Source organism: Falco punctatus (genome assembly GCF_963210335.1).
Source record: "Falco punctatus genome assembly, chromosome: 8".
NCBI classification, from domain to species: domain Eukaryota; kingdom Metazoa; phylum Chordata; class Aves; order Falconiformes; family Falconidae; genus Falco; species Falco punctatus.
Window position 1 is genome coordinate 43999564 of NC_137588.1, and position 25721 is coordinate 44025284.

At 38.6% G+C, this 25721-nt stretch overlaps 1 protein-coding gene across 16 annotated transcripts in view; it reads right to left on the minus strand.

Annotated features, from left to right (window-relative positions):
- ANKHD1 (ankyrin repeat and KH domain containing 1) overlaps positions 1–25721 on the minus strand; it is a 117157-nt gene that overhangs the window by 74828 nt on the left and 16608 nt on the right. For all 16 annotated transcript variants that reach the window (XM_080400739.1, XM_080400749.1, XM_080400736.1 and 13 more), the window contains exon 3: positions 193–349. In XM_080400739.1, the coding sequence (XP_080256865.1) occupies positions 193–349 (157 nt within the window). The remainder of the gene's footprint in view (positions 1–192; positions 350–25721) is intronic.

Sequence of the window (25721 nt, forward strand, 5' to 3'; positions counted from 1 at the left end):
ACTTTTTTTGTACTTTTCTCTTACACTTCGAAGCTATCTGATGGGACAGATTACACCTTCAGATTCACTAACTTTGCTTCTGCAAGTAGTGGAGCAGCTACATTACCAAGTGCTAACTATAAAGTTTACTTAATTTGAAATTAAAAATACATATAGTTGGGAAACTGGAGGTGGGGAGTGATCAATACATACTTGTCCACTTGTCCTGCATTGTGATTGTTCTCTGCTCTCATCCGTGTCAATGCAGCAGCAGCTTCATCCAGTGCACAGCTGACAGAGGATGTCAGTCTTCGGAGAACCTCAGGATCTGCGAAGGCTTTACCATCGGCAGTGGACAATTTACCAATTCCTTCAGTGTATGTTCATTCATCAGTCAGGTTAGTAAGAAAGTCACACAAAAGAAATGCAAAGACACTATTTTAGATTTCAGCCACATGCACTATTAGTTAAAAAACATATGCAAACATGCCAGAAAATCAGCTACTTAAAAGTAACTGCTAACATTTGCATAAGATCTGAACATTTAATTAACTATAATACAGCAGTAAGAAAACTATTTTTCAACTGGCAGCTTCATTACCTGTCCCAAATTCCCAACTCATACCTTTGAAGAATAAAAATAAATAAAATAATCTCAGGGGAATAAAGGTAAATCCAGGGATTGAGCCCAAAACCAAAAGTCTGGGAAACAGGTATTATTCCACAGGCTTTATTTAGTTTTTTCTGAATGTGAAGGATTTTCCAATTTAAAATGTGAAGTTAATACCCCTTTCCCACCCTACTCCATCCAAAATGAAATACACTTAGTTCTAAAATGCCTTTTATTTTTTAAGAGGAGGAAAAAGTTGTGAAAGATTACTAGCTTAAATTCCCAATATTTTAACATTTTAAATCGCACAGCTCTAGCTAGACACAAAAATTATGAAACAGAATTTCAAGTATTTTAAGTATACTTGAAATCAATGCCCCCTCTACACTAACATTACACAGTAGAAACGCTTAGACTGAAGGAACTTCTATAACAGTTTCTTTGCTGCAAGACTAAAGCTGAAGGCCAATACAGAACAGCACCATAAGGTGTATCACATGGCTGATACAAAATTATAGTACAGCTGTGTAGTTCTATTCCACACCAGTCTTACTACATATAGTTCAGCACAGCTTATTTTACATATGCAAACATCACTGCAGTTGCCTCTGTAGTGTAGGCAGAGCTTATATTTGCATATACAAATGTGCAAATAGTGTAAATAAATGCACTGATGAATAGCACCCACACCTAGGGTAAAAAAAAAGAGAGGAAAAAAAGAAGAAAAAAAGAAAGAAAGAAATCAGTTTCACAGGCTACAAAAAGCAAATGGTTACTGGTTTATAGGTTAGCTACCTTCACCAGTGATGAATCAGTAACTTTTCAATTCTTTAGCTGTTAAGCAGAATCACATTAGATATAAACATCTGAAAATAACACATCTTATGCCTCACAAGATCTGCTATTTGGTATGTGCATATCTCTGCAAGACAGATTTAGACCATGTCTCCACAACCCAGCTTGTAATTATTACAGAATAAATACTGAAATCATACTTTGAAAGTTTCAAACATTGTCTTCAGACAACGTATTTCCCCAATTTGAGAGCATCCAATTTGTTTCTCATTAATGTAAGAATCAATACTTACCAAATTTCTCCACCCTGAAAACCATTTAGGCCAACACAGGCCGGGCACACAGTTAGATTACCCTGCACCACTGCTGCGGTGCTGGTAAACACTGGCTTACAGTATTCAAGCTCAGTGTTCCTGGAAATGATGAAAAGTCCCTATCCTGTCACCAAGGCAGACACCTACGATGGGGTGCAGAAGTTTATTTGGCCAAGCGAAACTAAGCACAGGCTATGAAGGTTGAAATGAGCTGCCTGAAATACTTTGCGAGATCCAAGCACACTTTCTACCTGGCTACACCATCCCACCTCCAGAGCACTTCAGCATTGTCAAAAGGCTATGAAAAACCATTTATAATAAACTACTGATAATAAAATGGAAAATCACAACTAGATTTTCCCACACCACATCCATCTGGTTTTTGAAGCCTGTCTAGCACACTGCAGAGCAATCAGAGCAGAGAAACACAGAGCCACAGACTCTTGACTCCACCATACTTGAAGAGGCTACCAGCCACACTCCTCCTTCCACTCCAAACTGTTGAGGCTATAACCCTTCTGGCCACCTCTGTTAATATAGTGAGGATATAAACAACAAGGCTCAAACACCACAGCTCACGCCTCACACATTAATGTAAACTGAATGCGTTGGTGGTTTAAAAGGGGATGTTAATTCCTGTTGACTTTGCAGTTGCAGCAGGTGGGACAGTGGAGGATAGTCACTGTGCAGTTGTACTGGGGCATCGATTTACTACCAAACACATACAGAAAGCTGTATTTTTTCCATACATCTGCTTCTCCAGGACAGCTCACAGAGTAACTACACAGATGTCTACACTGGCTATTTCTGGTGGCGGTGCTGGTTTACACTAGCTTGCAGTATACATAAAAGTACTGCCTAAGGAAAAAAAACCCCAGGATTTAATTAAGTCTTTACAACTCAGTTCTCAGGCCTCATCTAGGACCACTGCAACCAAAGCTGAACACTGTGGTAAGCAAAGTGAAGGAGTACTTGAGAGAAATCCACAGGATTTAGAAAAGCAACCCCTGAGCCAGGCTAAAAAACCTACAGATTTTGCTTACAAGGAGCAGCATGACAGCAGTTCCCCTCCACTCAGAAGGGTCTCATGAAGGAGCTGGTGAACAGCAATACTGCTGGGAAAAGAAGGAGGAAATAAGAAGTCCGGTCCAAAAATAAAACAAACAAAAAACCCCACACAATCCACATTAAAAAAAACCCCAAAGTAACATGACTATCTGAAACTAAACTGGCAATCTCAATTATTTCAAATCACTAAGGCAGTAGAACAACGAGGTTAACTAGACAAGCAGAACCTACACTTGACTATTCTCTTCATTTTTAAAGTTTACCTGTTAAAGCATTCATACCCAGGATTTCTGAAGGCAAGAAGTCACACCACAGATCTAGAGTCCTGTCCCAAGATACTGAAAGCATCCTCAAGACCATTCTCCACATTTGCTCGAATTTATCCTTCCTGCACACAAGCGATCACAATTTCTCATGTTATTACAGTCTCACTAGCACGTTATTGATTACTGATCTGACACTACCTGAACTGAAACCCAGTGTCTGACATTCTGTGCTCCCTGCAGGTCAATGGCGCATTTTCAGGAACACAAGTCACCACAGATGTTCTATAACATACCTCATCTTTTCATGGACTAATCACTGTTGCAGAGTAAGTTTGAAAAGAGAATATGGGAGCCACTGCAGACTATTTTTTACTGAGAACATTCTACAGTCATTAACCATATGGAGATGGTGACACTCCCAATACAAAGTTACAACTTACCACTAAAATTAAGAGCATGTTCATAAGCAAACCAGAAGGAAGTACTTCCATACAACATAAGCTACCATGCAAAGGCCAAAAAGCCAAATTTAAAAATAGATCAGACAGATTCATTGGAGGCACAGGCTTTACAGTAATACTAAGAACAGTGGCCCTGGAAGTCACTATTTAAGGACATTCCTGAACAAGAGATTACTGGAAGGATAGAGAAAGGAGAGACTATTACCTGTGAAAGAGCAGGATCTTTTACCACTCCTGTGATTTTTGCCATGAGGAATCTGAGATTACATGCTCTGAAAACCATGTCTGTATGTTTTTACAACTTGCACACAGATGTTGAAAGCCATGAATAAATCTTAGAACCAACATGAATAACCATGGCCAAAGTTGTTCCAAGTACACTGCAGTAAAGGCACAACAAGTAACATATCCACACTTGAGCAACCATTCCCTTCCCTTCTATTTCAAGAAAAGAAACATTCTCACAAGAGCATCAGTTGCTCTACCCTCCCTAACTGGATAAAGTTCATATTAAGTATAAAGAAAATACTTAAGTGTAGTTTCTAGCTACTGCTCATAATTATCACCATTTACAACACCTTAAAAAGAAATTACTCTGATAAAGCCCACAGTTAAGTCCCTCATACCACACACAACTGGTGTCAACATACGCTTTGAATATCAAAAGAGATCGTTCCAGAGGTCAAAATATCTAAGCCTAAGAGGTAACATCCAACAATCCTCACCAAAAAAATGCAGATTCAGTAGTGATTATGTTTCTTCCCAGTCAGTTTCAGTACATCATATATTCTAACACACGTGTGAGTCCATTCACCTGCTAGTGTGTCAAATTTATCATCTCACATTCATCACAGTGTCTAACTCAACTTCAGCTCACATGGAATCATCGGGTCCCAGAAGCTCAAATGGATCCTCTGTTTCCTTAAGATCTTACACCACTTGCCCCCAAAGGCAGGTTTTGATGGAAATGTGGACAGCTTTAAAAGCCCAAAAGAAGAAATCAGAATCATGGCACAGAAATGTGTCTCTTTTTTCTTTTTTCTTTTTTTTTTAACAGTATGCCAAGAACCTGCTTTAATCAGCATGTCGTACAAGTAGCACCTCAAACAAGGTAAAGAGGGTTCAGGGAAGGAGAAAGTGGACTTTGTTTTAGCTTCTTTACTGGAGTTCCCATTCAGAGGAATTGAGAAGTTCTGGACTGTAGCAAGTTTTTTTGCCAGTCTTGGGCCATAAGCAGTAACTTTACCAGAAAAGTACTAATTCTGGCACATCACACAGGTGCTACCACAAGACAAGGTGGCAACAAGGAAGACTGAGTGTGCACTGTTCTGTAAGGTCTCAGGTGGCTTAACATAAATTTTCAACACAGGTCTCGCTCCCCTAACAGCACCTCAGATGAATTCAGTTCTGGCATGTTAAGAGGAGGACCTAAAGGAAGGTTTCCTAAAGAAATGAGATTTCTCACAGCCTTTAAATCTACATTTTATGTTTATTTCTGGTAATACTTAGCACTGAAGCATCTGTAGAAAATTACCACCTACTATTTTCTGTAAATTCTAGCAGTGGTGGAAGCAAGCAGAGACTGTATGATTGTATCAGTCATCTACCAACAGCAGGCTGCCACTCTGTAATGTCCTAACTTCCTGCTTTCTGTATGTTAAACAGAAAGCGGTTTTCTAATTCCCCATATAACTAACAAAAAAGTGTGCACTTTGCTCCTGCTCTGATGATGTTGAAGTATTTTCCCAAACACTAGGTTCATATTACATTTTTTTCAGACCCAGTAAACCAAAATATAGCGGTCAGCACGCTCACCAAGACCCATACTGATCTTCTGGCAAATCCAGGAAAACACTGAACCAGCCATACCTTGTTGCCTGTGTTTAATGCCCAAGTAAAGTTCTTGTTGCCTTGACCAACTAACTTAAGTTAGCAGCCACGTGGTGAAGCAACTGGAATTGGTGAGCACAGCACAGATGCCAACAGCACATTCATTGCCAGACTTGTGCCCACTCTGCTCCAGGTCAGGTTTCAACAACTGCATGATGCTCCCAGCTCAGCCACTGCCAGCTGGAAGGACATGGGCACAGAAGCACTGAACACAGTTCTGCCTCACCAGTGGATCCCACTGATTACGTGGCCACACAGCAATGGAAAGACAGACACACTTTAGTCTTGCAAAAGAGATTTCAGCAAGGATGCAACACAAATTACTCAAGCCCATCTAAAGTTACAGTGTATTGTGCTGGTTTATGTTTTCTTGTAAAAAACAGTCCAAAGCCTAATAAATCAAGATATCCAATTCACAACATCAGAATGAGAGACACAATATATTTACAATTTTTTTAATATATTGTAAATGTTTAAATGTGCTTTACTGTATGCTGATTGCTCAGACTAAAATCCTCAAGGAAGAAACCACACATTGAGTAGTGGTCTTTGTATACAGGAATTACAAAAATACTAGTAATTTATTCTAGTGTAATAATCTTTCTAAGAGTTTTACGCTTTTAAAAATTTAAGATAAAGTGTTGTTAAAAAATGTTAATTCACACTAAGCTAAACAACACTAGACTTACAAGGGAGGGTTTACTTGCTGAGCAAGGAAAATAACTATTTTAAGTCAGAGTACAGACTGAGCCCATTGGGATTTTTGGGTAAAGCCATTTGGTCCTCTGAACACATTTCTTCACTAAAGCAGTTAAAGTTTAAAACCCTCTTTGTTAAGTTAAGCATGCCTGCCTTAAATTGCTGTATGATTCTGGTGAACCTTTGAAGAATTCACTCAATATTTACAGACCCTAATCATATCTAATGCAGCACCCAGGACCATGTGTGAAGGCAAACCTTCAGGAGCTTGAAATCCAAGGATGCACAAAGAAGAGTTGCACTAAAATCTGCAAAGATTTTCCATCTGGAATATCTATATCACAAAAACAAACAAACAAAACACACACACGAAAACAAACAAAACAAAACACACAAAAACAAACAAACAACAAACCCACCCCAAACCAAAACACCCCTACAAACCACAACAACAAAATACACTTGTCTTACCTCCCTATATTTCATTGCTAACATTATATGTATAGTGACATAAACTCCGTGCAGGCATGGCCAATTCTATTTTATTTTGCCTTTCAGAAAAACCCACATTTTGAAATCAATTTCATACCAGGCAAGTCCTCTTCCTGACACTCATGCCCTTAATAAATACATTTGTAGCAAATACCCTTTTATTGTATTTTTTTCTACCTCATCTTTTGCATCATTCAGAAGATGAACTTTGAACAGAAATGCTCTTTCCAAGTTTTTGAATTCTCACGCCTGACATTTAAAAATGCCACATACTTCCATGTTGCAACAAACTTAGAATCATAGAATCATTTAGGTTGGAAAGGACCTTTGAGATTGAGCCCAACCATTAAATACTTGCCATTAAAAACTTGCTTATAATCTTACTCTACCATCCCAATCCCAGAACATTTGATTATGGCCTGACACATCATCGAAAAGATATCTAAGCCACTTGGCAACACCCTTTCTGATCCCTACATAACAGATTATCACACATTACTGTGTCATTATGTATGATTACCCATTAGTGCTTAAATAAGCATGCTATCTCATAGATAATAGAAAACTCTTTAAATACTAATAATTATTTTGAACAATAAGTTGGGTCCCCTCTTCTGCTCCAGATTCTTCCTGAAAGTCTTTCTGCACTGTCTAATAGTCAAACTGAAAGATAGGAAACCTTAGTCACTACTTAACAGAAACAGTTATTCCCAAAAGACAGATGTGAATGCAAATGAAAGGAGACAAAATTATGCTGACATATATCAGTCATGTTTTCAAAGGCCTTATCAATCCTCATTCAGACTAAACTAGTTCCCTAGCCCATCTTCAGTAGCAGGGAAAAAAAAATTAATTATATACCTGCTCTCTCCAATTGCTTCTACACATTGCCAATGTGCTTAAATTGTAACTCAGCTGACCATTACTGAACTTATTGCTAAAATTCACAATGCTCTCTCAAATACAGTAGGGCTGTATTAAAGTTAACTAAACATATATGCTGTGTTTACATATCTAATGTCTGTGTTCCTTATTTTGACCTAGTAAAGAGGGGACTATAAGGTACCAGAGTAACAACTAGCCATGTTGTAACTGAAAGATTTTTCCTTTCCAACAAATATAACCTCTAAAGGCTTTATAAACACACCTCTCAAGGTTTTCAACCTTAACTAGTGTCACCCTGTAACATTTTTGGAAGGCTAATGTTCTTTATTACCATGCCAATAAAATAATAAAAATCAACCTCTCTGAAGGCAGTGCCATTCCCTGGAAGGCAGGGCTCAAAGTCTATACAACCACCACAGTACTTCAGACCACACCTACTGCCTCAGCTTGTGCAGAGATTTTCACAACACAAGTAACCCTTCTTGTGCTGCACTGTCAGCTTGCCTGAGAAGGCTGAAGCTTGACAGCTTCCTCAGCAGATGATTTATCGCCTCATAAAACCAAACAGAAAACCAAGAGTAGGAGAATATCCCTTCTAACTATATTCTGTTGTATTTACCAGATTTCAGTAACATTCCCAGATTGAAATGGTAACCCTGAAGTTTATCCTGTTTCTGTGTTACCACAGAGGTTCGATTCCTTGGCTGTTTTCTGTTGGTTTTAGCGTTAACCCTATTAAAGTGTTTAAGTTCAGGGTACTACAAAGCCAGTGCAATATATCAAAAACAGAGCTTGTCTTCTGACCCAAAATCTCTTTCAAAGATAAAATCTAATGAACAAGTATTCAAACTCCCCTCCCCAAGGTCATGATAGCTCAAAATCATGCATCAGCAAGATGCCAGCTTCTAGTTAAGATATAAAAATCTTCAGACAAGTGCCAAGTCTTCTGTTAGCTATTCCCTCTCCACTTAACAAGGCCAGATTTTTGGGGGGAGGGGGATGACACACAACTCAAACTATAACAGAGTTCAGCAAGAGGTCACGTTCATTTCCTCCCCACAAGATGTACCACCTAGAAGGGATTCTCTCATACAGAAGTAGCTTTATATTTTCCCAACACCTTCCTGAGATATTTTTTTTTTTAAATTAAAAAAAAAGCTCAGTGCTTTTGCTGGAAATGGATCATGCAATAAAGTAAATGAAGCATCCTGACATTACATGGTGGGTGAGTAGACCACCACTGTTCTAGTCAAAAAAACCCACACCAGAAACCATTTGGAACAGACTAAGGTGCTACCATCTCACAGGACGTCTCCAAAAGATGGCCAAAAAAAATCATGCAGAGATACCACCTAAACATCTTGTGTGCACTCAAAGCTATCCATGAGCCTTTCTAATGCTTCAGTCCTTTACAACAATGTATTTGCAGAGCCATAACAGCATTTCTAAGTAAACTACTCCTATCAAAAGGCTGCTCCACAGCAGTCCAACCCTGTAATGAGCACTGCCACACCTCTATCCAGACAAAAGCTTCATGCATCTTCACACAGTATAACCCCTGCTTCAGGGAAGTCATGCCTACTACTCAGGTACATCAGAGCTCAATCAGGTTATGGAGCAGATAAACTCAAGTGCCATCACACAGCATGTACAGGACAAACAGGTGATCAGAACCAGTCGGCAAGGGTTTATGAAAGGCTGGTCCTGCTTGACTAACCTGATCTCCTTCATATTACAAGGTGACCTGCTTGGTGGATGAGGGAAACGCTATGGATATTATCTTCCTAGACTTTATGAAAACTTTTGACATCATTTCCCACAGCATTCTCATGAAGAAACTGCCTGCTCACAGCTTGGATGTGCGTACTGTTCACTGGGTAAAAAACTGGCTGGATGGCCGGGCCCTAAGAGCAGTGGTGAAGGGAATTAAAGCCAGGTGGCAGCAAATCACACGTGGTGTTCCCCAGGGCTCAGTACTGGGCCAATTCTGTTCAGTATGTTTATCACTGGTCTGGACGAGGTGATCAAGTGCACCCTCAGTAAGTCTGCAGTCACCACCAAGTTGGGCAGGAGAGTTGATCTTGAGAACCTGAAGGCTCTGCAGAGGGATCCGGACAGGCTGGATCAGTGGACTGAGGTCAACTGTATGGGGTTCAACAAGGCTCAGTGCTGAGTCCTGCACTTGGGTCACAACAACCCCACACAATGCTACAGGCTTGGGAAAGGGTGGCTGGAAAGCTGCCTGGTGGGAAAGAACCTGGGGCTGTTGGTCAACAGCCAGCAGAATGAGCTGGTGATGTGCCCAGGTGGCCAATAGCATCGCGGCTTGTATCAGAAACAGTGTTGCCAGCAGGACTAAGGAAGCGATTGTCCCCCTCTACTCAGCCATGGTTAGTCCACACCCCAAACACTCTGTTCTGTTTTGGGCCTTTCACTGCAAGAAAGACAATGAAGTGCTGCAGAGCATCCAGAGAAGGGCAATGGAAGCTGGTGATGGGTCTAAAGTACAAGTCTTATCAAGAGCAGCTGAGGGATCTGGGGGTCTTTAGCCTGGAAGAAAGCAGGCTCAGGAGGAACCCTATCGCTCTCTGCAACTACTTGAAAAGAAGTTGTAGACAGGTGTTTGTCTCTTTTCCCAAGTAACAAGCAATAGGAGAAGAGGAAATGGCCTCACGTTGCCTCTTAAGACCACTCCTCTAAACCAGGGGAGGTTTAATATGGATATTAGGAAAAATACCTTCACTGAAAGAGTGGTCAAGCATTGAAACAGGCTGCCCAGGAAAGTAGTTGAGTCACCATCCCTGGAAGTATTTGAAAGACGTGCAGATGTGGCACTTAAGGGCACTGTTTAGTGGTAGACTTGGCAGTTAATAGTTGGACTCGACCTTAAAGGTCTTTTCCAGCAACAATTCTATGATTCTATGTGCTTTAACTAAATTTGGCACTTTTGGAATGCATTTGAGCAACTGCGCCTAGCCAGCTGGTCCATCAGATATCTCAGAGAAGGGCTGTGGCCACATAGTGCAGAATAAATGCAAAAGGTCTCTGAAATACACCTATCTAGAAGAGCTGGTCTTCCTCAGCCTACATTGTACAGTTGTTCAATCCAATAACTCCTAGCATATGCTTGGAAGTCCCATGCAGCTACTTTTCCAACCTGTAGAGAAGAAAGGATAGTCTTCCCCATGGACCGTACCAGCAAACTGAGGATGATAAGCTCAGTGTATCTTAGGCATTTGGTGCCAATCTTACAGCAGAAAGGCTCAGCTGAACTCCTTGAGTAAGCCTTTGCCATCTTCCAAATCACAACAAAAGAATTCTCCTGTAAATATATCTGCTGGCTTAATGTGACACCAGAACTTACTGTACCCTTAACGTCCCTGTTCTAACTACACTTACCAGAAGAATGTATCCTTTTATATACATTTGCTACAAACTTCCACTATAAAAGTGAATTTCCCACACCGCCACCCCCACCCAACCCCACCCCCCGCCACCCACCCCATCACTCAGCACATGGCACAGAGTTCACTGACTGCCATTTTTATTCTTCTCAATCAGTATATGGACATGCTAACTGAAATTCATTTAGCATGAAATTAAAGAGTTACAGCTTGAGGGTTTGGGAGGGTTTGGTGGGGTTTTTTTTGGGGTTTTTTTTGAGTAATTAGTATTTTACAATATTTCATGTGTCATCATCACAGTTGCCCACAGACTTCCAGAGCAGCCAAGTTTTTAATTTCTACAAATCAGATTCCTGACAGCAAACCATCACACCCCAAAATGACAATGACATGTTCAGATAACCTACTAAGCATTTTCTGGCAAAAGCAGAAATATAATTTTATTCTACTGGCTTGTATTTCATGGTCTTAACCTCAAAACAGCCCGTTCACAAATCACTCCCCAAAATAATAGGAATTCACCCACTTGAGCAACATCCACAAGTGATAAGGGATGTCTGAAAAAAAACCAGGCCATCACAACATACACATGCCACTAGAGAAAACTATCCTTAATTACAGCTTCTAATTTTTCACTTGCTTGACATTGCAAACTCTTAATATTGTATTTGCATTTACATATATTTCAATGTAGCTGTCAGAACAGGAGCCAGAAATCTCAATGACATTTCTCTCTGCTTTCCAGTATGACAACTCCAGCAGTGAGATTTTCTTTCTTCACAATCAAAAGCAAGGAAGTATTTCTCCATATACAATTACTTCTTACTGTTATTTTGGAAGCATTTTGATGACAAGGGTTCCTTTCTGGGATCATCTGCTTTTATATCAGTGTGCTCAGATTATCTTAAAATCTGAAAACTCATTCTCTATACTTAGCACAAACAGGAATTCTTGTTTATCTAGTCAATACCCATTAACATCTGCATTTCTTTTGAGAGTTTCCCCATTAGATTTCAATGTAGTCTCATACTGAAGAATTCAATACCAGGTTACCTAGTCAGGTAATCACAACATTAGCCAGCAAATTCCACTTTTACTGAAGCTTGAAAGTCTCATAAGCAAATTCAGCAATGAAAACCCAACTCTACCTAGATCACAGATCTTTCTAGCAAAAACCCAATCTACCCCAAATAGTCTGCAATTTCATGCAATTCCTCTCCACCAAAACAACCCACCCATCTCCTTTGTTTTCAGAATGCAAGAAAGAACATGGATATTTGCCAGATATGGAATACCATACCTATTTTAGTTTAAAATACTAAAATACAAGATAGTTTTAAACTTTGTGACAGTTACCATATGAGAGTTCAAATAGTAAAGAATAATACCAGAAAAGTTATCCATAACTATCTCCTTATACTCCATCTTAATTAAATTCCTGACCATAACAGACTTTGCTAGTTTAACTAATTTTTTCTATCAGTTTGATTTTTTTCAAGCTTTCACTAGGCATCCATTTTCTCTCTTTGTATGAAATCAAGTTACCTTTTCTAAAGATGAAATAACAGAAGCTCTCCTGTCCCAATCTAACATTTGCCCACTGCCAGAAAAATGACTTGGTGGTCCTCCTTTCCCTGGGTTTGCCCAGGCGCTCCCACCAACCCCACTGCACTCACATCTGCAAAAAGAAGAGGGAGCTTTCCACCAGCACAGCAAGATGAATTTGATCAGCAAAGGGTCTTTCTAGCCACCACCAGAACTGGCAAGAGAAAACTTCATGGCCAGAACAGAAGATTCCTGCTTGAAGGTGACAGCAAATAGCCACTAAACCACCTCAGCCACCTCACACACCTTTCCCCCCTCCTCATGCCACTCATTAAGAATATCCAAATTTTTATGTTTCCTAGTCAAATATTTTTAAAGAAACCAAATCTTTCCATTTGTTAAGCTTTTGTTTCTATTAAATCTCTAGCAAATAAATATTTGCCTTATTACAAGGTGACAAGTTTCCAGATACTATTCTCAACACTGCTGACTGCTTACAGGAGCCAGGCCCTTCAGACACGTTCATCATGTATGCGCATAAAATCATGCTGGTAACTCAACCAAATGCACTTTGATCCAATACGTATTACATGTAGTTAATATGGAAGCATCATGAATTGCTCCCATGTCATAGTTAAAGATGTACTTCATCAAATGGCTTTTTCACCCATTTCACTGTAGATATTTGTCTGGAAGAGATACCTGCCTCTTGGATCAGCTACAATTAGGACAAAAGCAGCAATATAGTAAAAAAAAAAAAAAAAAAATTGCCAGTTTTGTCACAGGCATCGTTTAAACAGCAATTTGATGGCTGAATTGCTTTAAAGCAAACTAAAGCTCAGGGGAGAATATGAGAGGGCTTGTGGTTCGTCATAAAGCCTGAAGGATTATATTCAGCTACAAGAAAGCATTCGTATTTCCTCTAGCAGAGTAGTGAATATATAACACAATTATGAAATGAACAGATATTAATGCTGAACTTGTATAGACTGGTCTGAAGAGTTCACTCATCCTCTCCTTTTCGGTTTATCTGGAGTTGGTGTTTTTTTTGTTTGGATTTTTTTTTTCTGTTTTGTTTGGATAGGGTTTTCTTGTCTGTTTGGTTTTGAAGTATCTTTGGAAGAATTAAGCCTTGGCTCAAAACCTAATGAGTACATTCCTCACACCTATGAAATACTACAACCAATCAAAATACTTGGTATGCGCTGAAAGCTATTACACATGTGAACCCCTGGACAGGGGTTCTTACTCTCTACCTTCCATTAACAGCTAGGCTTCAATTGACACGTAACTGCTAGTTTATCTTCTGTAATTCCACAGGATCCCTGCTGGCCAAGGCATCTGCTCAGCTAGTATATTCAAAAGACAACAAGATGGAGAGGTAAGACAGAAAGGAGGGGAGAAAGGAAGATCTTCCTCAGCCCCAAGATTTTGTGCTGGAAAAAGTAAGTTTAGTTTCTTCAAGGTACATGGCTTTTTTAAAAAAACGAAAAAGCGTAAGTCAAAAGAGATAAGCTAAACTGGATCTTTTCAATGTGTGGCAACAAAGATTCCTACAAAATGTTTGTTCAAACTATCTGTGTTTTGCAAGATAGATCAAATGCAAGAACAGACATTTGTATATGGCTTTGGAGGAGAAAAGCTTCTGTTCATTATGAGTTAAGAGCAAATGTAGACCAGCCCAGCAGAAAAACCAAACCAAACACACACACACCCCACCACCCCCAAAAAAATACACAACAGCCAAACCTCCAAAAACCTGAGCCACATCCACAGGGACTACTAAGTAGGAACTGCAATAGGAAACAGTCAGAAAAAACTGTTGTTCATCAAGAAATTGCTTTAACCTTGGGACAGTTGCAACCCAGTAACTACAACTGTTGTAAGGCACATGTCAACCCAGGGATGATCCCCACAGCACAAACTACTCTTTTTCTAGATTTTCTCAGTCTGTAAAGATCTAATATCTACTAGGCGTCTACATTTAAATATTAAGAAAATAATTCTACATCCTATAGAATAGTCACAGTGCCCTGCCTGTCTTCCCTCAATATATGTACTAGTTCTAGCTACTGTCAGATCTTGTTGCACTAACTCAGGTATTTTTATTAAACAAGTCATAGAGTAACAGCTAATTCTACCAGTTCCAGTTAACTGTTAGGGCTTGGGTTATTTTTGTTTTGTTTTTAAATTAAAAACAAGCACTTTCACCCATGGCAACTAAGGCCTCCTTTCTGACTTGTTTTGATAGTAAGAAAATGTACTGTCTTGCATTTGAAAGGAATATTCAAGACAATGCTAACGTTAATCCAAGTTATAAAGGACAAGGGTGGGATTAAGCACTAGTTTATAAATATCTGTTACTCGGGACACAAATTTGTTCTGGTGCCTCTCTGGAATTAAATGGAAGGTAGTATATATTACAGTTAACTAGTGGTTTATCATTTAATTTCTGAATTTTTTCTAACGACCAATCAGGGATTTTTTTAAGGGTTTTATTTCCACCCTCAACATTGATAAAAGACAGCAAATACACACCCAGAAAGATTTGTCATGACACCAAAATCACAGTGAATTACTTGGATGCCTGATGTCTTTTTCATTGCCAGCCTTCTCTTCCCTCCCTCATTACCACCTTCCACAACATCTTTTCCAGGGCCACAGCACCAGCAAGTATTCAGGTACATTATACACTTAAAACAAATGCTCTTCTAGCTCTATCACGCTTGCCAGTATTCCTATGATTAGCTAAGGAAAAACGTCAGCCAAAAGCTCAATTGTTTGCCTGGCTTTGTTTAGCTTTTAAATGGACATGGGCTCAAAAGGCAGACTCAGCACATTTCCCCTACTGATGGGCAGTCACCTACTCACACCCTGTCAAACACAAACATACCAGCACACTCAACTGGATTCTAATGACAGTATACAGTGCTAAATGAATATGCAAGGATTGGTATCATCTACCGAGTGCCCCAGCAAGAATCAAAGCAGCTACACTCCACCAAATTCAGAGCTTTGGACATCAGCTCTGACATTCCTGTGTCTCAAGGAAGCATCCAGGCTACAGTGAGAAACAAGTAAGAGGTTGCTTATACAAAATAGTATTGAAACCCCAACTCACTCTTGAAAAATTTATTTTACTTATGTTGAGACTGTAGTACTTAAAATATTGACCCCCACAACTATCAAGGCAACAACTTTGTAAATGATCCAGAAGCAGAAATCATGACCTCTGTAAGGAAAGCTTCAAAATAAATTCTGTACTTAGTGCCATCAAATATAGAAAAATTTACAAGGATTATTTCGTTATTTTACAGAAAAATACCACACGTAATGGTAGGCAATTATTCTTTAATTCCTGACTCTTCCTTTCATGCCTTATCAGAAAGAAAAACTAGTATTTCCTCATTTTAAGTCTGGCAATTGCTTACCTCCAAGAATCTGAAAAGATACACCGCAAAGAGCTAAGACTGCTACTGAAACAGGGAAAGAATGAACATGGAAATGGTACTGACCACTGTGGGAGGGTAAGGAGCAAAGAAAACCCCCACATATCCCTGAGAACCATCAAAAGAAGAAAAAAATTTATTCATGCTTAAGGGGCACAAAATATGCATTCTTGACTTCTTGCATTCTAAGCCAAATACTTGAAGTCTCATCTCTACTTTAGGGCTTCTGACTTTTGAAAACAGATTACAGACACTCTCACCTATTTGGTAGTAGAAGGAAAAAACAGTGGAATTACTTTATGCTTTTTGAGTAACCTAAGGCCAAGTTTCATGCCCCTGCAGAGACTAACACCAGGCTATGATGCCCATGCACAACAGAGATGCAGGAAGAGGGCAACTCCAATAACCTTCGAGTACTGTTTATAAGCAAACACTCACTTGAACTGTTTTCTCCCGATTTCTAGCATTCAGTGAGAAAGTGAGTCTAAATGGGCTGTAATTGCTTTCCTAAATCAGAAAATATCTCTGGCTCAGTACTCAGTTACCGTCTGGGGAAAAAAAATGATAAATATTTCTACATTTTCAAGCAAAGAACTAAGAGTAAAGTTTGAGGGCCAGTAATATCATCAACTTAATGTAGAAGCCCGTGGACTTTTAGCCCCCAGTTTATGCCAATTACACATGCCAAAGTAAGCCAAAAATACAAGTATTTTCAGAGGCTGACCAAGTACACCACTTCTTTTAAAAAGAAAAATATCACCACCCTAATGGAGTATAGCACAGACTACTGTACAAATTGTTGTTTCAAAATGAACATTTGAGAAACTGTTCATAAAAACCTCTCCTCTTAACTTTCAGTGTACTGTCATTACATAGACGCTGTGTAACAAAACATCCTGAAAGTAAGGTCTCTGGGAATGACAAAACCACCAAAAATCAGGATGCTACAGTCTTCAGAAAAAAAATACGGACTTTATTTTACCATGACTCAACTTGAAGAAAGAATGTTAATGCATCAGAAAAACACACCTCTCTACAAGAACAGTCCAGGGTATTCACACCATCACATCTTTTTATTCTTTGCAGCATCCTCTTACAGTTCAAAAATGAAAAGGGAAGAGAACACAGGTGCGTAGAGATGCACTTCCACCTAGGCCCATGTCTCTGAAGCTCTGCTTCTTCAAGTGGAGGTTTTGTCCATCAGAGGTCACAGAATCCAACACATGGCATCACAAAGCATTAAGTCTTCTGCTTTGTAGCACAATGCAGACGGGAATTGTAACAAGTATTCATCCAATGGGACAGCTTCTGGATGGAGCTGCTTCTCAGAGCAAGCTTGGAAAAGTCCAGCCAACTAAGATTTTACTAAAGCAAACATCTTCCATTATTTCCCTCCATGTCTTTGCTCTTGTCTGCATAAAGACTAAAATGAAGTTGTTCTACCCCTTATTCTGTCTCTACAGCTTAGGAAGATCAGGCACTGGGTATGCTCACTATAAGAGAAGGCTAATAGCCAAAAGCACAGCCACATTGCAGGTTTTTCCTCTTTTTATTATTAGATCTCCCTACATGCTCCTTCATCTGCAGAGATTTCCAAATCAGGCTGCTTGCTTGGTTTTGGCAATACGAGACAAAGCCAACTGATTGTCATGCCAGGTTGGTTAAATATTCTTGTTCACTGTGGCCTTCCTCTGTTACTCAAAAGCCATGCAATTCTTTGAAAGCAAAGACAGAACTTTAGCCTTTTAACAACTGAGATTCAAGAAGTTTTTTTAAAGAACATACTCAAACAGGAGTGTCAGCAAATATGCATGTGTGTATATATATTTACATGCATACACATATATATTTACACGCAGGAATAATCCACTGCACACAGGCATAATTTGTTCAGGTAACAGTTCACCAGAAAAGTACTGGTAGATCTAAAGTCAAATTCAACTTGTAAACCAAAGACAACAAACTGAGATGTATAAACAAAAGCACAGCTTGCAGGACAGATGAAATAACACTCCTACTCTTCATGCATCAATAGAGCTCAACTTGAGTAATATGACTAATTTGGGGCAACAAGCTATGAAGAACAAAGATCACGTACAGAGACTCCAGAGAACAAGAGCAGATGAAAGTCTAAATAACATGAGTTAAGGGCAGAGAGATAGTTGATGTTATTTAGCCTAAAAAAAGACAATAATTTAAAAAGAACTGAGGAAGGTAAGTTTGCAAGTTGATTCTAAGTGTGGCTGCATTGAAAGAGGGAACACTGAACTTGGGTATGATGCATAAAACAAGCAGCCAAAGCAACTCCACTAAAAACATACCAACTGCTTTACTACAACTTTCTTCCTTCCCTCGTGAAGTTCTTCCAAAGCAGCTTAGTGCCCCCTCACTCCCAAGTTACTTATTTCAGCATGTAACACTGAGGACTGATAACTCTGAAAAATTTTCTCATCCTAAGGACTGCAGCTGGCTTGGCATGCTGTGGAGCTTCCAGCACTGGAGATAGTTTGTCTAACCGGTTCTTAAAGCCACCCTTCAGGAACAGCACAAGCACAGCTGAATTTGCCTGAGGAGAAGAGAGGAGATAAACCTAGATCTACTGAGATTTCTTTCAGCCCTATTTTTGGGAAGTTTTAAGAAGCTGTACAGAATTTGAGGAAAATGTGATGGCTAAGCAACAAGTTAGTAATTGCTGTTTCTGAGATAATGCTTTGTCACACAGAGGAAAAAGTAGTTACAGAACTGCACTGAGCCTTTTGTTCCTACAGCATTTTCTTAATGGATACAACAAGGATGAATTTGTGCAATGCAAAAATTTTTTTAGTTTCCTAGTATGTTTTAGATCCTCAAGTATTTAAATACTTTGTATTCACAAAGAATATAAATGCCATTTTTATGCAAGATGCTTAATGTACTAGGGATTGTTTCAAATCAAGAGATTTAAAAGTTCTTGACTTTCAAAATGAGGTCTTTACAAGGGCAGAAAATTACTTACAACAAGCAATGAAGGTGCTCATGCCCCACTGCAAAAAGCCACTTGCTTCCATAAGTAGAATCAAAGACATGTGGCAGCATATCTTACATAAATTTGTCATTAATCTGGTGAGAACTAGCTTGACTTTGGAGAAATAAGCAGAATTTGATCATTAATGCTATGCGTTATGTATTATCATTTGTTTTCCTATAAACTTGTTTAGTGTAATTACTTCCTAAATATACAATAGTAATATTTTCTCAAAGGTAAGTTACGAACTGAAAAAAAGCAACAGATTCACCTGTTACTTTACAGTACATGGTGTATTAATGACTCAGTATAATCTGTTGCTTCTGACACTTTAAAAAAAAACCAGTATTTAATGCCATTCTAAAACTGATAGAAGAATGTATTGTAGGTCTGCCAACAAGACCTCAGTTAATTCCTCTTGTGTCCCAAGACACTTGTCACAACACACTAACTAGATAGCTTAAGAAGTTCTTACATAAACAGGTAGCAAGCAGCTCTGCTTCCAATACAATTAATGTTACATCTCACAGTATACTTCCCACCAGCCCCAGAAAAGGTGGCTACATGTTCAGACTACCAATCTGATTTACCAGTCTGTCTAGTACGGAATTAAGCAGCTGGCAGTAGTTACTGCCACCACACTTTGCCATTACATTACAAAACATAAAAAAAAAAAAAAAAAAAAAAATCTGAGTGGGGAGATTCAGATCCCATCTTCTGAACACTACCAAGCACTCAAAACACTCAAGCTGTTCTGAACACTTCTAAACGCTGTTTTTATTTTTTATCATGCGCTAAGGAAACTGCATGACAGAAATGCAGGAAATCATCAAAAATACAAACTTCAAAACCAAGTCTGTGTAACTAAGTCTTTTTTAATAAACTATTAATCACGTTTTCTTGCAGGAGATACAAGAGACACAGGCTTTTCTACCTCCTCACTCCTTTTTTACTCTCCGATGTACTTAGGGAGAGTTACATTCTGATGAACTCAAACTTGCAAGCATAGTTAACTGCTTCATTTCACAAGGTTACCACCTATACTCCCCTCTTATATAGGCATCACAAAGAATGATACCAGTAGCCATCTGTTTAGAGAGAGAAAGCATGCACACAAATTAAACAGAACACAGAAAAAAATATTTTAACATGCTAAAATAAGATATATTCTTTGGCTGGTAAGACATTTGGGTCAACATCAATACTTGTGAGATACTAGCTTTCAGGGACCTGTGGTTTAAGCTAGCGTTCTGTATTTTTTCTGTTACCCAATTAATATCACAGACCCACATAAGTAGCTTACCTACAATATTGCTATACAAGATCTTTATTTACCAACTCTAGCACAAATCTCAAGACAACCAAAACAAAAGCTTGCTTCAATGTACTGTCAACAAACAGGAGTCTTACCAGCTGTCCCACAACAGACCCCTTGTACCCTGTAAGGGGTACCAGCTCCCTAGCACAGTCTGCAGTCCTACACAACCAGCTCTAAGCCAATGGCCAGCAGTAGCACAAAGCCCAGTGTAAGCTTCTGCACCCCACTGCAAAGTGTGAACACAATCATTTTTACTTTGATAGGTGAAGGAAGCATACATGTTTTTTGTTTGGTTTTTTTTAAAAAAAACAAAAACAAAAAAAACCACAAAAACCCAAAACACCACACACCAAAAAACCAAAACCAACCAAACCACAGAATAGGTTCTTGTCTTGGTATGGGCTAAATCCCATCTCAATTCAGGCATTACATAAGACCGTCAATAAAGCACTGCTTCTTTTCTCCTGGCCAAACCCTCCCTGCTTTCCTCCTTTGGCTGAGACTACTCCAGTCACTAACATGACATGAAGTCCTGGAAACAATACCAAAATGAAAAAAGTTTTTAACAAGGAATATCGCTGTATTGGAACAGGAGACCAAAGGGGATTTTATCTTGCAGAAGAATCCAACTTGCATGAAGAATAAAATATGGCTGAAGTAAAATAGAAAGGAGAACTAGAGTTAATAAAAAAATATATCCAGGACTTCAAAAAAATCATGTTAGAAAGAATTGCACAATACTTGTATGGTCATGAAGCACTAGCTGATTAACTATGGTTACTCTGATAGACTTATGTATGACAGATATATGTAGATATATAAATATGCAGACAAAGAGATTGAAGAGTACCCTGGACAATATTAATACTTCACAGATTAAAACTTGGAACTTTTTGTCTCATCTCTTCTCACTCCCCATTCCTGCTAGAGTTAAAATCTCAGAATCATCTTTGCCAAAGAATTCCAAAAGCATAGTGTTCAGATGTGGTAAGGTAACTTAGTGGTCCGATACTTAAAAGCATCGGTTAAGTGTTATGACAATAAAACTGTTCTTCACAGCAAAATCCAACTGAGAAACAGCCATAAAATATGAAGCTGGCATATTTAATGCGCTTTCAAAGTATGGGAGTTAATTTGACTAAGAGCAGGATTAGAATAGACTTCTTCTAATCTAAAAGTCTACTAGATTAGGAAAAAAAAACTATCTTTAAATCATGCAAAGCTTCAGAGAAATAGAATATTAATAATTCAATTACATGCACAAAATTCAGACAGTTTATCCAACTTACTCAAAAGCACAACAGATCTGTATGTTTCACATACCATATATTCCTTCCCACTCTGAATCTTTAGATGGTGAAGGAAGAAAATGAGCAAGTCACTGTAATGTGCCAGTTTCTCAAAAGGCAAAAGTTTTCCAGCTAACAAGACAGTGGCGATTTTAGTAGCAGTGTAGCTTTGACCTCCAAATACATGCTTAGAATGAAGCCTATTTGATCTTTCTTAATGAAAACTTTGTCTTATGTTATCAGTATACTGTGTCCATACAACACCAAGTATTTCAGGTCAGATCAAATTTGGGTGAAAACCTTTTCTTGGTTTAAAATAAAAACAACCCACAGTCAAAAATGGTTGGACAAAGCTAAGACTTTTGCCACATTGAAGGCAGCTAAACACAATTCAAATTTGATAGTGCTACATTTTAACAATAAAGTTCCATCTTTGCTCAAATTCCAGAAACACACTCTCAGATTCCCCCCAGTAAAGATCCTATTTTTCTTTTTTATTCAATAATACTGATAATGTTCTAGAAACATATTTGTTACATTCCAGGAGCACAGAAGTACAGCCATTAAACTGGCAAATATGAATCAGCCGTTTTCTCCAGCCCTCACTACAGTTTTAAGTGGAGCCTGGATAACCCTTCAGAGGTTAAGTTTCTAAAGGATTAGATGCCCAACCTCCATTTAAATCACAAGTTACTTACTCATCAGCCCTAAGAAAAGAAGCATCAGGTCTACAAGTGAATCTTATTGATCATAAACAATGTGATCAAAGAATTTATCTAGCCTAGTCTCTGACACTTCCTAAGGGGTCTCTCTGATACAGGATGAAAGCAAGCTGTGCATCTTTTGAATCTGGCAGCTGGATCACAGGTCTATCTTGTCACATTCAAGCCCCTAAAGCTGGGGGAAACAAATATAACTTACTTCGTATGAACCAAAAAACAACCCCTTGCTGTTAGTGAATAATGAATGGTCTGGGTCACATCATTAAAAAAAAAAAAAAAAAAAAACAACCCACACACACACCACAACAAAAACAAACACAAAAAAACCCACCAAACCCAAAAAGCAACTATGAACAAGTTTGGTCCACAGCTTGGCAAGTGAGTAAATACAGATACACATACACACACTGGAAAGCATTCAATTTTACAATTGCTGAATCTTGCTCTATCCTTTCAGTTTATCCTAAAGCAGGCAGATTTTATCTGGGCCCATTCATACTTTGACCTGTGTTCTGTACTTCCACTAAGTGAGTGATTACTTCCACTTTTTGCCTTCCCCCGTTCCAACCCACCACCACCACCTCATCCTATCAACTTTACAAAGAGCAGTATCAGGCCTTCATGCCTGAATCAACTACTGAAATTCACCAGGTATCAACAGACACTTGTTATTAAAACTAAATTTCTCTTTCACCATTTATACTGCATTTAATTCCCTAAAGTCTCAAATACACCAAAACATCTATGTGAGGGTCTCTTGTCACCTTCAATCCTGTATTTCAACAGAAAAGACTGATGTATACAACTCTGCTCCCTGTTTAAACATAAGGATTGACTACTCACATCTGTTTCATTAAGCAAACCCTTGGCTGAACACAGTTTCTCTCCAAAATACCCTGATTTTCTTCACAAACTTCTTCATAAACAACAGTAGGACTCCTGAAAAAGTCATTGCTAACAAAAATCTTCCCTGTGTAGATACACAACAGGAATACTAAGTGCTCCAATGCTAGACAAAGTTTCTTTACCACTGCCTTCCGTTATCTATTTTGTGATGCTTCATAGTCAAAGTGCTTCAACATTCAAATTGAGAAGGAACATGCTCAAAAGGTCTGCTGGTAAGGATTCAGGCACTCAAGCTATTTCCTCAAGTTAAAAATTAGTTCAGTAACATTCTATGTCATTTCCCAGAAAAACTCAGCAAAACCACGCTGAAACACTATGAACAGAGTATTTTCACTGCAGGGATTAACATTTTGACATTTTACAATTTTCTGTGGAACTCAGCATTTTGGGTGCAGAATATGCCAAACTGTGTTTACTTGACCACATGCTTCAACCAACACATCTCTCTATCCTTCTTAAGAAACAACCTGTACTCCAGAAAGATGACTGCACTACATAAACAAGTCATTTTCCTTTCCTGACGCCTATAAAAGGCGGGACCATAAAATGAAACCACTTTAACCTGTCAAACTTTCCCCAATTCTTTGGAGGTGAGTTTGACCCTTTTAAGAACATGTGTTGAGTGACCCATGGAGGAACCAAGAAGAGCAACAGCTCTGAACGGTATAAACATTCATTCATAGTAGCAAAGAGCTCTCATCCTGCAGCAGTCAACTAGCGTCCCTAAAAAGGAAATTTAATAGGCAACCTTATTGAAGATCCATGAACAATCATGATTCTTCAGAACTAGAATACTGTTTTGAGAAATCAACAGTACTCTTAACAGTGAAACTGAGTGTTTCTAGCACAGAGCATGAAGCCACTGTCAGAATATTATGAATCAATATAACTGCATCCTAAAAAATGGAAATACCTCCAAACAGTATTGTTCTCTTTCCACGGGTTATTTTACCTATAAATCCTTTCTTTGCTACTAGGAGTCAAACTGAAGGAAGGTATACAAAAGACGTGGTTTGTTTAGGATAACTTCCCAAAGAACATGCTTCATGTTTTAATTTATCTTTAATTTCTGAAGATGAAAACAATTCATGATGTTCATAGAACAGTGAAGTCTCTGTCTTCAAAATGTAAAACTAGTTTTTCTGTGAAATTAAACAGCTCTCAGTGATTGTATTAAGATAGCTGTCCATTAAAACACCACCTGTGCTTTGCTTAAACAGATTACAGAAGGAAGTATCATTGTCCAAACTAAAGGTAATCAGCCAGGTTTTCAGAGGCTCTAGTAAACATGAAAAAACTAAGCACTGTTCGCATGTACATGTGTATGCACATATGTGTATACTTCCCGTTCAGTTAAGGGGGGCGAGGCCCAACCTTCTCACTAGAAATTCTACTCAAGGCTATCACCCTCAACATCCAAATGCACAAAGTATTTTATGTCCTCTTAGAAGCAGAATAAACAAGCTAAAAAACTGCAAAAAAAACTATTTATGACTGGTAAATACAACACGTAGAAACATTTTTAAGCAGTTCAACTAACCTCTGGCCTCTACACTTGCATATGCAGGCCTAACAAGCTCTCAAATCAAGACAACTCCTTAAAACCAAAATTCCCACAATCTTTAAGAGTGCAACAGTGAAAAAAGGTAATCTGAAGAACAACCCATCTGGCTGCAGTTGCTAGAACTTACCTTCCAAAAGTAATAAACAGCATGTCCATGGGAGATCTGAGCATTAAAGGATTCATGAAGAATGAGCAAAACTAGTTTTGCAAGTCATACTCATTAAGATCCTAATGACACAGCCACGAACCCTGCATGTGAAAACCCCTAAGAAATATGAAACAATAAATGCAAACCAATTTTCCTCTAGGTTGTAAGAAGTTCGGATTCAAGCCTCCCACAGGAGAGAGCATCATCACAACAAAAGCCACGCTACCCTGGAAATGACATCAGATAATGCCATAGCTAAACTACTTGTTCAAACAATAGTTCTGCCACCTTTTGCTGCTTTTTTTTTTCTGCAAGATTTTTGCTTGCTATCATTAATGCTGGGGACTAAAATGTGACCAAAACAAGAGAAATCACTTGGTTTTGCCAAGCTGCAAAACAATACAAAGTCTCAACACTAGTCTGCTTTGTTTGTTGCCATGACAGAAACCTAGCAGCTCACTGAAGTTTAGAAAGGGTATTTTCAGCCAAACCAGCCAGAGAAATCCAGCAAAGATATTAGAACATCACCAAGAAACACTAGCTTCTTTTTCAAACACTTTCAGACTATGCTTTTTATTCATGAACTACCAGATTCTCAGTGTCTCGTTTAGGTTAGCCTAATGATATTTTTAGTGTTCAGATTCACAGTGGGAAAGACTAGTACTGCTTAACTAGAGGAATTTCTCAAGAGTGTTGAATTTCAGTCTTTCAATCTCACTCATTCATCAAGTGGCATTAATTTTGTCCAGTCTTTTTAGAGGGAGACGAAGCCCTCAAATAAAAACACTTTTTTTTATTATTATTTGCTCTTCTTTCCAGATTCCTTCTGTTCTGCCCATTTTCTACATTCCTACTCCAAGCACTCCAGGAATCTAAGTATGGAAACCTCTGATTATTTGTTTTTAATCTAATC